The sequence below is a fragment of the Pleurodeles waltl genome, chromosome 2_1, assembly GCF_031143425.1.
Source record: "Pleurodeles waltl isolate 20211129_DDA chromosome 2_1, aPleWal1.hap1.20221129, whole genome shotgun sequence".
Classification (NCBI taxonomy): domain Eukaryota; kingdom Metazoa; phylum Chordata; class Amphibia; order Caudata; family Salamandridae; genus Pleurodeles; species Pleurodeles waltl.
In genome coordinates, this window is record NC_090438.1 from 280,198,416 (window position 1) to 280,214,441 (window position 16,026).

The following is a 16,026-nucleotide window of genomic DNA, read 5'->3' on the forward strand; positions in this document are numbered from 1 at the left end:
CCCACTCAATCATTATGGGAATCTGGTGAGTCACTCATGGAAGTCAGGGGCCCCAGCCTAAGCATTTGCGAGGATATGAATCGCAAACCAACACACACAAAAACAAATGAAGCTTTTCAAAGTTCAACTGAGTGCACACATCGTCATAGTATGGGCCTGATTACGCCCTTGGCTGATGAAGTACTCCATCACAAATGTGATGGATATCCCGTCCGCAGTATTACAAGTTCCATTATATCCTATGGAACTTGTAAAACGGTGGGCCAGATATTCATCACGTTAGTGACGGAGTATTCTATCCGCCAAGGTTGTAATCAGGCCCTATATTTTGTTTAATGGACTTGCACTGCAGACAAAAATCAATCTGACGATATTAACGTAATTGCTATCATCCACTTTCAAATTCCTTCCCACTTACAGAAAGTTTCCCAGACCAACGGTTAAGAACAGCTGCTCTAAACGAAATAAAGTAATCACAGGTGCAGAGCTGGAAGGATGACCAATTAGAATGGACGTTCCAGAGGAAGGCCACAATAATCTTACAAAAACTGAGGATAAACTCACTCAGGACTTAGTCTGAAAAGCATGATAATTTCTACTCCATTAGTTTCTAATCAGCTGAGAGACTGTGAAAGACATGGCAATATAGTGGTGCTACACTAGGAAAACTAAAGCCCAACAGCGGACAGGATACAATACTGTTATAGGCTGAGACTGCATACAGAATGAACAGAGCCAAACAAAAAACAGAGGAAGGGATGCTATAAAAGAGAACCTGGACGGGCCAGTTTTCCTGATTGACATGATTCAGGAGACCTCACTCCCAGAACAAGAAAGAGATGTTTTAGACTGGATAAAGTGAAGGGGTGGATGTAAAGCATACACCCTCGGTTTGACTTGCTATTTCACTGACTATCTTTCTATCAATTAGCCTTGGTGTAGTCTAGATCTACTTCCTCTTGTGAAAAATGGCTGTGTATGTTCTGAGTATACTCTTCTGTACAGTCTATGGCGTGGATGCCCCACGTAGGCCTAGGAGATACTATTTCTATTGTCTTACTCCCCTATTACTGCAGGTAGCTATGGCCGGTTTCAGGAAATAGCTAAAAAATGGTTTCTTTGGGGAAATATGTAAAAACCTTATAATTTGTGGTGGGTTTGAAAAGTCGACTTCTATGTATTTCGCATATGTAACTCTTGCTTATACTTTAACTTCTTCTTTAGTTCAAGGCCACAACATGCACATTTGGTTTTATGTCAGAAAAAGACTATGGTCAACCATAATTTAGCACAGCATTAATATGATATTTTTGCTAGTTTTTTTTTTTTTGCTTTAATAATCCAGAGAAATCATAGTCTAAACGATGTTCAGAGTGAAAAATAGTGCAGTGCAAGTGATCAGTGAAAGTGATAAGGCCGTGCACAGCCCATGAATTGTACAAATCAAGACAAAAGAGGTTTGACTACACAGCCCATAGTTGTAGCGGGGCATAGAAAACCTTACTGCATTATGCAGCATTTTTTACTTAAAGCTTCGCAATAAACAAAAACATTTCAAATAATCGACCTTTCAACCCTTAAAACTATAATTTTTAACTGGGTCTTCCTCAGCACCCGTATTGATAGCATCCTATAAGGTTCTCTAAAAAAGAGTCATCGGCATTGAAAAATCTATCTTTGAGATGTGGCCATACACCTGCAGGAGGAATGAACTGTACATGTTCATGAATCTATGAAGCAGGGCTATGCACCTTGCTGCGTCTGTGTCAAACATCTGTGGAGGGCCGAAGGGCAGAGGTGCAGGGGACAGTTAGCCTCTCTCCTCCTTTCCCTCCCTCATGCACTATTCTAGCAGCACATAGCACTAGTTATTTCGGGAAGAGGTCGGGAAGGGCTGCATTGAAATGTTAACAGGTCAAAGTTCTAAATGCAATACGTAAAGACATTTTCCTTTTTTTTCCCCCCCCCCAGAGACGATTGTTACTTATTTGCTACCACTGCTTCATTGTACTTTGTATTCCTTGTCTTTGTTCTGCATTTATTTTAGAGATTTTACCCTTACCAATGCAACATTTGTTTTAGTTCAGGCAACAGTAATAAAAAGAGCACATACACGCCTGATTAGTTCAATTGGTGCTTGCTTAGGAAAAATATCAATAAAAGTGATCGAGCTCAAAGATGCAAGAGATTCCCAATATTGTGAATTTAGATATGCGCTACCTCAAGGACCACAACACACTTTTGCAGCTGAACCTGTACTGAGAAGTGCACTCAATACACATTTTTAATGGAGCTTGAAGAAAAAAATATCCCTTATGAATGCACATGCATTTATACATTAGGCTATTGTAAAATGCACCAAATCTGATTATAATAACTGCTTCACAATCCTATTCTCTAGACATATTCACTTTTTTTGCTTCTCACCTCAAAGTCGCTTGGGTGGAACATGTTCCTGATAATAATAACCCGTTCGTGCCGTAATCTGGTTTCACCAGGCTTCTTCTCTGGCCTCCAATCCAGCTGTCTACAAAACAAATGCACCATTATGCAGAAAAGGATTCAAACAACACGTGTCAGATGCAGGAAAAGTGACAAGAAGTGTAATGTGTGAAACATTAAGCAAAAAAGTGATGAAATATGAATACAAACAGTACAAAAGATCAAACAGCATATATGAGTATCAAAGAATCAACTAATAACATCTATGTACGAAATGTATAAAAGAAGCAAGCAACAACTATCACAGAAAAGCTAAAACCAAATAATGGCATGAGTGTATGAAATGTAGAAAATTAGAAACAGTACGCCCTCTTACTTCTGCATAGACCGGAGCGCCAGAAAGTCCATAGGAAACACTTCACTGTCTACTAAAGCAATGTGCCAGTAGCAGGCGGGAAAAATGTCAGGAAGGATGGACCATAGAGCAGCGCCTACGATGAAGTAAACAGAGAGATCCCCCCAAAATAAAGAAGCAAAAAAAGGCAGACCTTGGAAACCCAAAACCCATAATCACACATAAGTCAAGGTACATCTACAAAAGAGATGGTTTCCTAAAGGAAGAAACGATGAGCAACAAAAAAAGACGAGGACAAGGGAAAGAGAAAAGTGAAAAACTCATTGCTTGAGAAATCACAGCGGGACAAATAGGCATTGAGTGCGTGTTGGTGAATGTCACAAGGCAAATTACTGCAAATCTGAGTGAACAGTAGCGTGGCCGGTAGGGGTAAGTAAGAGCCAACTAATACCATGTAGGGAATGAAGAAAAGAAAAGAACAGCAGCACATGCAGCAGGTGTACTAAAGAACCAAGTAAATTCAAAGACAAAACATCCCCAGCACACTGTGGATAGAAAGACAAAGAGTCCAAAAATGTCTCTTTGATCGATCCCAATGGTATTATCACGTACTCTGTGTTTCAAAGAAATGTATACTATATGTAGTCAGTCCATATGAAGTTATCTTCTTTTATTTCGAAGAAAAGTAGAAATTCAGTTCATATGTTATATATATATCTTCATTCCAGATGTCTAGATGGACAGCCAACTCGTGTTTCGTCTCTAAAGTGACTTTGTCAAGGCTGTAAGATATACAAATAGTCAACTATATGTGGAAAAAAGGTATAATACACAACAAACTGGCTACACGTGAAGGTAGTTGTCGATAGTAATCAGTAGGCCACCACCCAATCGTGGAGGAGAAGAAAGTGAAAAAGTTATGGCCAATATAAAAGGAAAGGAAAAAAGAGAAGATATACAAAGTGAATTTGCGTCACCCAAACGTGTGTGTGGGTATTAACCATGCGAGAAACAATAAATACAAATAAGGCGATCATCTTTATCCTCGTATAGTGTACAAGTGAAGAGAGAAACCAGCCAACAGTGCGACCGAAATGAAAATAGTTAAAAAATGTTTAAAAAAATTTGAGTCCCAAAATGAAAAGGATAGAGAATAAAAAAGGGTATAGATGAAAAAAGTATAGAGCTATACTGACCAATGATTATTCCAAGAGCAAAAAAGCAGAAATTAATATAAATCCCAAAGCAAGCGCTTTTCTGTAAGGTATGTCCGGTCAATAAGTAAAAAGTTTGATTAGATGAGGGAATTCCACCTGTCCAATAGTACTTTTGCAGTAGAGTAAATGAACTAAGTCTTCCCAACAGTACGTAGGAAGAAATGCGATTCAGTAGAGTTCAAATCGCACGGGCCTTGGTAAGCCCAGTGCTCTCTAATGAAAGAAAAATAAAAATAAAAAGTTATATGGGAACCGAGAGCACACTGGGGAATATTACTTCCACTAAAAGAGAGTTTGGAAGTTTGCACAAGGAACGCAGTGAGAAATACGGGATCTCAAGGATGTGAGGAATTAAGACTACTCGAAAGTATGTGAGTAGTCTAAAGCGGTACCGAAAAAAATGCCCAAAAGTAAGAACTAATACAGCATATGTTAAAGAAGTAACGCTAACGAAAAAATAGGCAGGAGGCCCATAGTCCGAGTAACAAGGACCATACGAACACGGGACTAACCAGAGGGTCATGAATTACTCGTAATGTCATAATGTTTGATAAGTATCGCTAATAAATGCCAGGCCAGAAGCCTTAGTCCACAAGACATGGACCGCAAAAATAAAGTGTTAGCTGCCGAGTTGTAATATCGCTTAATCCAAAAAGTGCAAGGTAACTTAATCAAAAGGGCAGCCGTAGCTGCTCTAGGATGACGTGACTCGTATCCAGATGAATAAATCGATCAACAGCAAAGAAAAGAGGAGAGAACAAAGCCAATGCATACCGCATAGTGCGATTCCCCCGTCAGATGTAGTTCGCTGTTGGCTATGTACGACACATGCTAGAGGATGTACCTAATGTGCGTTTAAGTAACAAAATACACGTAATAGCCCGGCGATGGCAGAAAGGAGACGTCTAATCGGTCGGCCATCTTGGAGTAATAAACATAATATGAGGCAGACAAAAAAGTTGAAATTAACAAATAAAGTAAAAAGGAAAAGATTAAAAAAAACGGACATGGTAAGTCCACATAAAAGAAAATGTATAAAAGGGCCGACTAGTTCAAAACGGAGTAGTCGAAAAAGAAAAAATAAATAAAGTAGAAATAAAAAATATAATAAAGAGAGGACCTGAAAGAAGTCGGCCATATTGGAGTAAAAGTAGGGACTAGAAAGTCAGTCGAGCAAAGTGACATGGGGGTAAGACATGTTAATTCAGAAGTTGGAGACATTTGAACAGTAGAATAATGGAGAGAAGTACTAAACAGTATAAATAGTGTAGGAAAAGTCCTAATGCTGGTACTATATAAAAAGAGAGAAATATTAACAACAATTACAATACATATTCACAACAGTATGAAAAAGTGTTCATACAGCAGCAAAAGAGCCATGACGACAATACAAATATGCGGAAAATCTCAATTGCTATATAAATATTAGTAATTTGTCATGTGAAACGTCAATCTAAGAAAACATACAATTCTCTATGCATATTGAGACCATGATCCACAGCTCATAGTTTAGTGATCCATCTGGCTTCTTATTTTCTGAGTTCTTTGTTTCGATCGCCAGCCCTTGGATGGTTGTGGATATGTGTAATACCATGAAATATGATGTTCAGAATTTCCGTGATGTGATGCGTGTTGTTGTAATGTACAGCTATGGGGTAGTTTGCATTAGCATTGCAAATAGCTCTGATATGTTCTTGTATCCACTCTTTGAGAGGACGGCTAGTGCTGCCCACATAGATTTTGCTGCATAAGCAAATAATACAGTAGACAGTGTACCTGGTATTGCAGTTAATTAATTCCTTAAGGTGGTGCACCTCTTTAGTATTATAGGAAAAAGTAGTAGTTCTATTTAGGGCAAATTGGCAGGAGATACAACCCCCACATTAGTAGAATCCCTTAGGTTTAACAGGTAACCATGTCCCCTGTGTCTCAGGTGTAACATAGCTGGGACAAAGCTTGTCCCTTAATGTAATGCCTTTGCTATGAATCAGCATAGGTTTATTGTAGATTACCTTATTTAGTGGTATCCATCTGTAACAGAAGTCAATGTTTCCTAAGAATGAGATATATTTCAGTAATCATGGTACTAAATCTGGTAATCATGGTCAACTTTGTTCCTTTGGAATTGCTATGTTTGTTTTTTCGAATTAGGGGAGGCCTTGCATTCTACAGTCATGGCCTGTTTCTAGCTTTGGAAAGTACATGGTCGGGGTATCCCCTATTTCTGAAACGTGTTTCAAGGAGACCCAACTCACGGTTGAAAACCCTATGTCACTACAATTACGTCTAGTTCTGGACATTTCCCCATAAGGGATTGTGTTGATCTGTGAAGTTGGGTGTGCACTGGAGGCATGTAAAATGGAATTACAGGTTGTGGGTTTTCTATATAATTTGGATTGTATTTTGTTTTCCATCACATATAGTGTTAAATCAAGAAAATCAATACTGGGTGTGCCTATGTGGTGTGTAAAGCAGAGATTGTAGGAGTTTTGACTGAGATGTTTAGTCAAAGCTTCTAAATCCGAGTCAGGACCCATGCAAATTACCAATATGTTACCTATATACCTGCCCCAAAATAAGATGTGCTGTAGAATATTTGTAGGACATTTATTCCAAAGATGGTGACTCTCAAATTGACCCATATACAGGTTTGAATATGATGGTGAAAATTTAGCCCCCATAGCTACACCTTGAGCTTGCCTGTACCATTCGCCTTTATGCAAGAATACGTTGTTTTCCAGAACCAGACGTATAAGGCCAAGCAACATCTGTGTGTGTTCATGAAGTGTAGCATCTCTCTTATACAATATATCAGTAATAGCCTCCAAGCCTTTGGCGAGAGGGATGGATGTATATAGTGAGTTGACATCAAAACAAACACATTTGCATCCCTCTGTCCATTCCACATCCTCTAGCTGACAAAGTAAATCCCTAGTGTCCTGAATATACGAGGGTAAGTTACAAACCAATAGTTGTAGGAACGGTTTCAATATATTCAGAATTATGTTTCGCAGGGGAACCAACCACCAAAATGATCGGTCGGCCTGGGGGAAACTTGCCCGGTTTGTGGACCTTGGGTAATACGCAAATACAAGGAGCTTGTGGTGAAGCTGAAAAGCGGATGAAAGCGGCTTTCCCAGTCTCACTGCTGTCCAATAATGTGAAATCTCAGGGTAATCCCATTTTAGGCGCAGGAAGAAGGCCCCCCCAGTTCCACATTGTGGGATTGATACCAGTGTTCCTGGAAATATCCTACTTAGCTTGATCAGGGTCAGGTACGTTTGATGTACATAATTAAAATGAGTCAATTTAAATCTAGTGTTACATGATACCCCTTTTATCAGGGCACACATCATCTCTGTTCATTAGCTGCTCCCTCAATTCCTCACCACAGGCCAATATAGATTGTTGAGTTGGTCTGGCTCTGTCCTTTTTTTTTTTTTTTTTTTTAAATGTTTTACATAGTGTCCGGCAGAGCCCACAGTCAGCAGTCCCAAAAGGTCTCAGCCTGAGGAGGACGGTCCAGAAATCATGTTTATATTTCTGTGGCTGGCCCCGCAGGATTACATAAAGGCAGGAGCACCATTTACAATGGCAGTTTATTTAAAAACCTATTAACCTTATTCTCTCAGGCAACCTCCCCACATTATGCTGATATTGTCCATCAGTTGTTGAGGCCACCATTATTCCCAGATATCTGAACATGTATACCTCCCATGAAAGGCCTAAGTTGGTCAACCTGGCCATGGGATGCACAACAACAGTTTGGAGAACAACAGTTTTTTCCTTCTATTTATTTTCAAGCTATTTTTCCAAATTCGTCCAAACAAGGTATTATCTTCATATAGGGAGATCAAAGGGATAGAACTGACAAATGTAATGTTCCAGTCTTGCAACTCCTTTACAAGCTTAACAGTTAGTGGTTCCAGTGCCAGAGCGAAGAGTTGCAGCAAGAGTGAGCAGGCATGCCTAGTGCCACACTCCATCACCCAATCTGTGGACAGTACCTTCCCGTCCCTAACAGTCGCTCTCGGATCTCTGTACAACAGCTATACTGAACTGCAAAATACAGGGCAAAAGCCCATGTGTTTTAGGACCTCCATCCCCCTGTCCAGTCAAGTGTATCATACACTTTTGCAATGTTGACCAAGACCAGGGCAAGCTCCTCTTCTCTGCCCTCTACTGATTGCTGGACATGAGACATTCTATGCAGGTTCATGGCCATGGTTTGTCCTGTATAAAGCCACACTGGTCTTCATGGTTCAGCATCCCCACTGCTGTGAATAATCTCTCCACCAGAATTTTACTGAGCACCTTCGTATCAGCATTAATCATGGTGAAAAAGTTTATAAGAGGAGAGGTCTGCAAGGTTGCCTTCCTATTTGGAGAACCTGCACACAATGTCCTCTCGCATCACGGTGGTGGTGACAGAAACAGTGTACCAACCTTCTTAGCTTCCATAAAGACTTCTAACAATTTTTCAGTCAGTTGGGTGGAAAAAGTTTGATAAACTTGACAGTGAAGCCACTGTCACCCTGTGCTTTTCCCCAGACATCAACCTCAGTATCTTTCTCATTTCCTTCAGAGTAATCTACGCTTCTAATTCCTCTTGGAGAGCATGTGGGATCTTTGACATGTATATCTCTGTCGTTCTGAAGCAACAGGTTAATTGCCACTGGCGTTGTCACTACTGTACCACTGGGGCATCTCAGGTGCAGGGGTGGTGGCCTCTCACTATCCATTTTAGGTTGACCATAGGCAGCACTTGTGCGCTGTCTCTCAACATGCTGTAATTAACTTCTGTGGGCTTTCACCACGCCCATTACACACCTATCACTTTCATTCGTTTCTTGGCCTGCCTTTTAAAATTCCTTTGGTTTCTTTGGTAAACGCTTTACTTTTGTCCCGCCTTTTTGCTGTTTAGTTCCCGCCCTGGAGATGGACCCTGTTAAAAGGATTATTGCACGATTGCTCACATACCTTAGTGTTGGCACACTACTTTTTTCTTTTGCCTCAGCTTGTTTTGTTAGTTTCCTGCTTGTGTTCTGCTCCGTTTCCACAGTGCTTCGTTTCGATGCATCTTGACCGTGTCCACGAAACGCACTCAGCTGATGCTATCTGCCAACCAGAATATAGCGGTGTATGCGTGTGCAGCTAGTTTTCAGCCAAATTTGCATCAGATCTATTTAGAGGCCTGTGCAGTGTGCACCCAAAGGAGGACTGGGCTACAGAAAACAAGGACATGGTCCCCCAGAAGTGAGCTATGAAAGAACTGGGGCTGGGGAGGAGTCAACTGTGTCAGCGGTTCCCTTGCCATGACATACCTTTCAAAGAGGGTTTGTGAAGCAATCTCCCTGTATTACGACAGGCACCGTTCGTCTCTATAGAGACCTCTGTAGTCAACACTGACCACAGTGCACAATGCTAGTGATACTAATGACTGCAGGCACTTACTTTTGAAAACTATCTGCACAAGGAAACGCATCTTAATTCACCCCCGTGATGCCCAGCAGCTGTTTCAACCTGAACTCTTCAGGTTTTCACGTAAAATGTATTTCGTGAGGCAAATATGGCCGGTGCCCTACCAAGAATCACTAACTTCACCTTTCGAGATTGTGCATAAACTCGGCATAAACTATTCAGCTCATGCTTCGTTTAAAGGAAACCCCAGTGTGTGAGTGAGCGCCTGTTAAATCCGCCACTTGACACATTGTTTGATCTTGGGCTAACCAATGTGTTTCTCTGTACTCTGACCCCTGCACTTTAAATTTGTGGGGTTCTGTTCTATGTCTCTTGGACGCATTATGAACTATACAAAGATAGCCATTTATCACACCAAAACTACACTCGCTGGATTTTTTGGGGCCAGCCTGCTGCTACCATACTGTGACTACTAGGGATCTTGGCACCATGTGCAGTGGCTGTTACAGAGGGAAAGTGTTATCCAGCTATGACATACGTACCAAAAAAGTTAAAGTGATACCCTGAAACTCCTCAATAGAGAAAACAGATATTTATTTGGAAGGCCTGCTGCACCGACAGTGTGGATCAGTGCAAAAGCAAAACTGCAGTTGGAGAAAGGCAGAAACGGATTCACCATGTGGGACATTTGGCTCTTTCAGACCCTTGGGAAATCCCCCAATGTACCCATAGGCTGGGGACGTTACATGTTTAGCCACGAAGGCCAGTGCCACTGGCACAGTTTTGCATATTCGCTATGGACACTGCACTGAGGCAAACTCCGCCACCTCTGCAGTCTACTTCTGCAGTAACTCAATTGTGGGGAGCAAGTTTCAAAGTGAGGGTGCCTCGAGGCCCATTGGAGTCACCTCCAGAAACAAAGCCTCCGCCGACGAAGACGGTGTGTTATTATCTGTGAACAAAGATCTACACAAATGTGCCTGGGCATTTCACAATGATAGATTCAGCTTTTTGTCAGAGCACTGGTGTGTCTCTCATCTTCTGAAATAGAAATCGTTTTTAATGTATAACAGCACAGTACAGGAACACATCTGACAGGTCTTTTCATTGCCTGTAACCTTAAACAGCTTTGGTAGCATAACAAGCATTTAATTGAGGCGCCTTTTCACAAATGTAGCTCCCAATGTTCACTTCGTTGGACTGTTCTGTCTTTGTAGGAATAGCTCATGCTGCAGTTTCTTACCCACGAGCGCCATAATCTTTGCCAACTTCACATTATTCAACAGTTCGATATTTCCAGTTACATACTTACTCAGAAGCAGAGTTGGTAAGATAGCTCGCACAATTATTGCATTTCATGCAGAAATCAACGTGCGATCTGCAAGTCACAGTTCTGGAATGCAAAGGTGTTTTTAATGGCTGAAACTTAGCCGAAGAGTTGCAGCTCATGAGTCCCCCAACTTGTGCCAACTTAAGTGCTTTAAGCTATCAGATGCCCTGTGCATGCAATCCAAATCTCTCTGGGACAGAGGGCAGACAGTGCAGCAATGCCTTGTGTTTCTCCTTAGCACAGGGTGCTGCCAGGTGCAGACAACATCTGGCTGACTCTTGCCAATCATTGCCTCCTGGTCAGCGTCTGCTGCCCTTTACAGCTACTCTGGTTGCTGCTGCCTCTGCCTTTGTTGGGACAAACAGAGTCTCCTGAGTCTCAGTTTGAGGCCGTCCTCCACCCGCAGGCTCATCCCTGCGTCTCCTCCCTGGTATTCTAGTGGCCATCACAATTAAGTATTTCTTTCTCTCCGTCGTTCTTTCACTCCTGCTTTTTCTGCCTTTTTCTCTATCATCCCTCATTTTTCCTCTATCCTTTTTTCCTTTCTCCCCTCTTTCCTGCGCCAGGAACCCTGGGTCTCCATCAAACCACCCCCTAGACTGCCTCTGTTACAACTCTGAGACTCTCCTCCGCCTCAACACCGGACATCTCAGCAATTGCTGCACCATCTCCCCCCAAGGACACCGACGGAATCTTTCACCTGAAGGAACTGCAACTTTACCACCTGCCTCAACAAGCCAAAGGGACTCCCCGCACACAAATGGTACCAACAACCTCCACAACCCCATCAACTGCCTGCTCCTGAACATCAGCTCCCTCCACAAATACGGCACCAAACTCTGGGACCTGATAGACACCACCCGATTGGACATCGCCTTCCTTACAGAGACCTGGATCAACCTCACCTCTGGTCGAGACATCGCCATCGCCATTCCGGACGGTTACAGCATCCTAACGAGGGACCGGCCCTCTTGCCCGGGTGGAGGACTCCCCATCGTACACAAGTCCTCACTACGTGTCAAGGTCGTCCCAGAAGAACACTGCACCACCATGTAACACCTTGACTTCCTGGTTCCCTCCAACCACAATTCCTCCACCCACGGCACCCTGGTGTACAGGCCACAAGGCCCCCGCCCAGCTTTCATAGACAACGTCGTAGACATCGCTACCCCCCAGGCCCTGGCGTCAGTTGGCTACCTTCTCCTTGGAGATCTGTAATTTTCACCTCGAGGACCGCACTGACCCATACACCACCGCTCTACCCAACAACCTCGCCAGCCTCGGCCTCAGACAGCTGGTCTCCACACCCACACACATTGCAGGACACACACTGGACCCCATCTTCACCTCAAGCAAACGTATCACCATTAAGACCATCTGCACCCCAGACAGGACTGACCATCACCGCATACACTTCACAATCACCGTACCCAGCACTCGCACCTCCAGGACCTCCCCACAGGAAATGGAACGAAATCACCAACGAGCAACTCACCTCATCGCTCGCCAAATCCCTCTGTCCTCCCTCCGACGACACCAACACAGCAGCGCACAATCTCAACGCATGGATCACCGAATGCGACGAAACTCGAGTCCCTCTCCAGCTGACATCAGCCAAACGCGTACCTAAGAAAGCCAGCTGGTTCACCACCGAACTCCAAGAATCAAAGTGTACCCGCAGACGTTTAGAGAAAAAATGGAGGAACAGCCAATCCACCAAAGACCTCACCTCACTCAAAGCAGCAACCACCACCCACCAACAAATTAAGAACGCAAGGAATGATGTACTCTGGAAACGCATAACTTCTCCATACACAACTCTAAGGAACTCTTCTCAGCCATCAACGAGTTCACAGATACCCCCATCCAAAGCCACGAGCATCCCCCTGTCACAGGACCTCTGCAACAAACTTGCCTCCTTTTTCCACCACAAGATCCAGGACATCTACAACAGCTTCCTCCCGGAAAATCCAGGCATCAGAACCTGTGACCGACTGCACCCACCCTCAAAGAACCCACCCAGACCACCCACAGCTGGTCTACATTCACCACAGAGGAAACAGTCAACATCATACACAGCACCCACTCCGGAGCCCCCGTCAACTCCTGCTCGCACCACATATACATCAGAGCCAGCTCATCCATTGCCCCAAAGCTCCGTAACACAATCAACTGCTCCATCAATACAGGCACCTTCCCCGCAGACTGGAAACACGCCAAAACACGCCCTTTCCTGAAGAAACCTTCGGCGGACCCATCAGAACTAAAGAACTTCCGGCCTATCTCGCTGCTACCCTATACCATCAAAGTACTGGAGAAAGCAATCAAAGCACAACTACGGAATTTCATAGAGGCCAACAACTCCCTGGACAGGTCCCAGTCCAGCTTCCGCAGCACAGAGAGGACCCTCCTGGCGGCCACCAATGACATTCGATTACTCCTAGACCATGGCTACACCGCAGCATTCATACTCCTCGACCTCTCAGCAGCATGTGACAAGGTCTCACACAGCACTCTGTGCACCAGTCTCCACGACATAGGAATCCGCAGAAGAACCCTGGAATAGATCCACTACTTCCTCTCCGGGATGGCGCAGAGGATCATACTCCTGCCCTACACTTTCAGACCCACAGGAATCAACTGTGGAGTCCCCCAAGGATCCTCACTGAGTCCCACACTGTTCGACGTATACATGTTCCCTCTTGCAGCCATCATCAGAAGCCACAGTAGTCAACCACCAGAGGACAATCTTTCACCTACACTGCAGCAAAGAGCTGGAACAACCTTTTCCTGCATCTCAGACAAAGCCCGTCGCTCACCATCTTCAGGAAGGACCTCAAGACGTGGCTCTCCAGATGAGAGCCCTCCTCTCCCCCCCAGCGTCTTGAGACCCTCATGGGTGAGTAACCTCGCTTTACAAATATTTATTGATTGTTCAAGGCGCACAAGGTGAACGGACCTGAGTCACTTAGCCTTGTGAACCCCTGCGACAAAGCCTTGAAGAAACAGACATGCCAGTGATCTCAAGGCACTGCAGAGTGTATCCCTTCTGCAGACTGAGCAGAGCCCACAGGGTGTGGCCAGGGACACAAGAAACCACTGGGCTCAAGATTCAGCAGGGCCACGCCTTCTACAGTGTGATCAGAGGCCTGAGCTTGTAGCCAGGAGCATAACAAGCACAGGCTCAAAAGACAGCAGTGCCACACTTTCTCCAGACTGAACAGAGGTCACAGTGTGTAGCTAGGGGCAGGACAAGCATCAGGGTCAAGACACAGCAGTGCTGCGACTTTTCCAAGCTGCACAGAGGTCACAGTGTGTGGCCAAGGACACAGTAAACCACTAGGGTGAAGACACAGCAGGCCCACTTTCTCCAGACTGATGTCTAAGTGTGTAGCAGCCCCCCCCAACCTATTGTGTACTCAAGACATAGCAGTGCTGTGACTTCTCCATACTGAGCTGAGGTCACGGGGTATAGCCAGGCGTACAACAAGCTACAGGGCTCAAGACACAGCACTGCTGTGACTTCTCCAGACTGAGCAGAGGTCACAGCAAGCCACTTGGATGAAGACACAGCAGGGTCCAGTTTCTCTTTACTGACGCCTGATTGTGTGGCCTCAGGGCACGACAAGCCAGTGAACTCAAGACATAGCAGTAACACACCTAACTCCAAAATGGGCACGGAGCTGGTGTGAGTGTCAGGCCCGGGTGCACCAGGCCCCTCACTCCGGGATCGTAACCTGACAGGAAGCCAGAGGACACTGCCTAGTGCCAGATGTGCTGAGCTACACAACTCTTTACAGAGTTCAGGACAGAGCTCTGCTATTATCAGGCCCCACAAAGTGTTGTGCATGCAATAAAACAAAGCAGTATCTCTATATACTGTAATAGTTATTAACCAGTGTGTACAGAATGCATAAGCACTTTCACAACAGACATCCGTACCAAGTCTTTCGATGTGATCCTTGACCCTCTCAGTTCTTGTCACACACCCTGCAGAGTCTCAAGCTTTACTCTTCCTTTTTTCAGTCATCCGCTGGCATATGACTACTAATATTTCTCCTTTTTATCGTACCTGAAGTAACTGTGCAGACATATTTTACACAACGTCATAGGCGTGGCTGTCGGCACATAGAATTGATAGATGTACAGAAACCCAGCGGCGCTCACCTTCATTTAACATAAAATCGGTCTTGCATCTCCAAGCATGTTGACGTTTTTGCTGTTTCATTACATTTCTCTGGTAATTTATTAGGTCGAGCCTAGGTGGTGCGCGCGCGCTGTCTCTCGGCATGCTGCTGGAAAGTTTACAGCTCTAAATTTTAGGCCACATCCTCTCTCCTAGAACACTGGCATTTGTTTAGGGTTGTGTGTAGCAATTGTACATCTCTTCAATCCCTGTCAGCACAACATCCAGGATAATGTGCTGCATGGTTAACCACTTATAAGGTCCCAAAGGTTAGACCTATTGGCAATGCCATTGCTTGTTTAATATTCAGGATAATCTACTAGGCTTGCCTCCCTCCCTGTGTGGTTATATGTAATATCTCAGTGTGAATTTATCCACTTTATTCAATGTCTCACCCAGTGCCTTCTTCGCCTCCACCAAGTCTGCTCGTGCCTCTACGAATGTAGCTTTCTCATGCTGCAGGAGCACCACTTTCTCCTGCTGTATCCCCAGATCACTTTTTAATTGTTACGTAATGCCATAACGTTTACATATACACTCTCCTCTCCGCACCGTCTTCAGCGCCTCCCACTCAGTTGTCTTCCCATAGAACCCCAGTTATGGTCCAAATAGGCAGTCAGCGCATCACACGGCCTACCAGCACTCAAGACACCTTAGACATTGTAAGTGCAGGGTGGTCATGAAGAGTATATGGTCTGGGAGTTTGTAAAACACGAACTCCACAGTTCCATAATGGCTACACTGAAATCTGGGAAGTTTGGTATCAAACGTCTCAGCACAATAAATGCACACTGATGCCAGTGTGGAATTTATTGTAAAATGCACGCAGAGGGCATCTTAGAGATGCACCCTGAATACCAGTCTGACTCCTAGTGCTAGGCTGGCCAGTTTCTGCCAGCCTGCCACAACCAGACGATTTTCTGGCCACATGGGGAGAGTGCCTTTGTCACTCTGTGGCCAGGAACAAAGCCTGTACAGGGTGGAGGTGCTTCTTACCTCCCCCTGCAGGAACTGTAACACCTGCTTAAAAATGCTTAACACTACCCTCTGATAAGCCTACTGCTCGACCACACTA

General features: G+C 44.3%; 1 protein-coding gene across 1 annotated transcript in view; it reads right to left on the minus strand.

Annotated features, from left to right (window-relative positions):
* Positions 1–16,026, minus strand: part of HTATSF1 (HIV-1 Tat specific factor 1) — a 230,997-nt gene that overhangs the window by 113,834 nt on the left and 101,137 nt on the right. Inside the window, exon 6 of the mRNA XM_069212458.1 lies at positions 2,428–2,527. Within this exon, the coding sequence (XP_069068559.1) occupies positions 2,428–2,527 (100 nt within the window). The remainder of the gene's footprint in view (positions 1–2,427; positions 2,528–16,026) is intronic.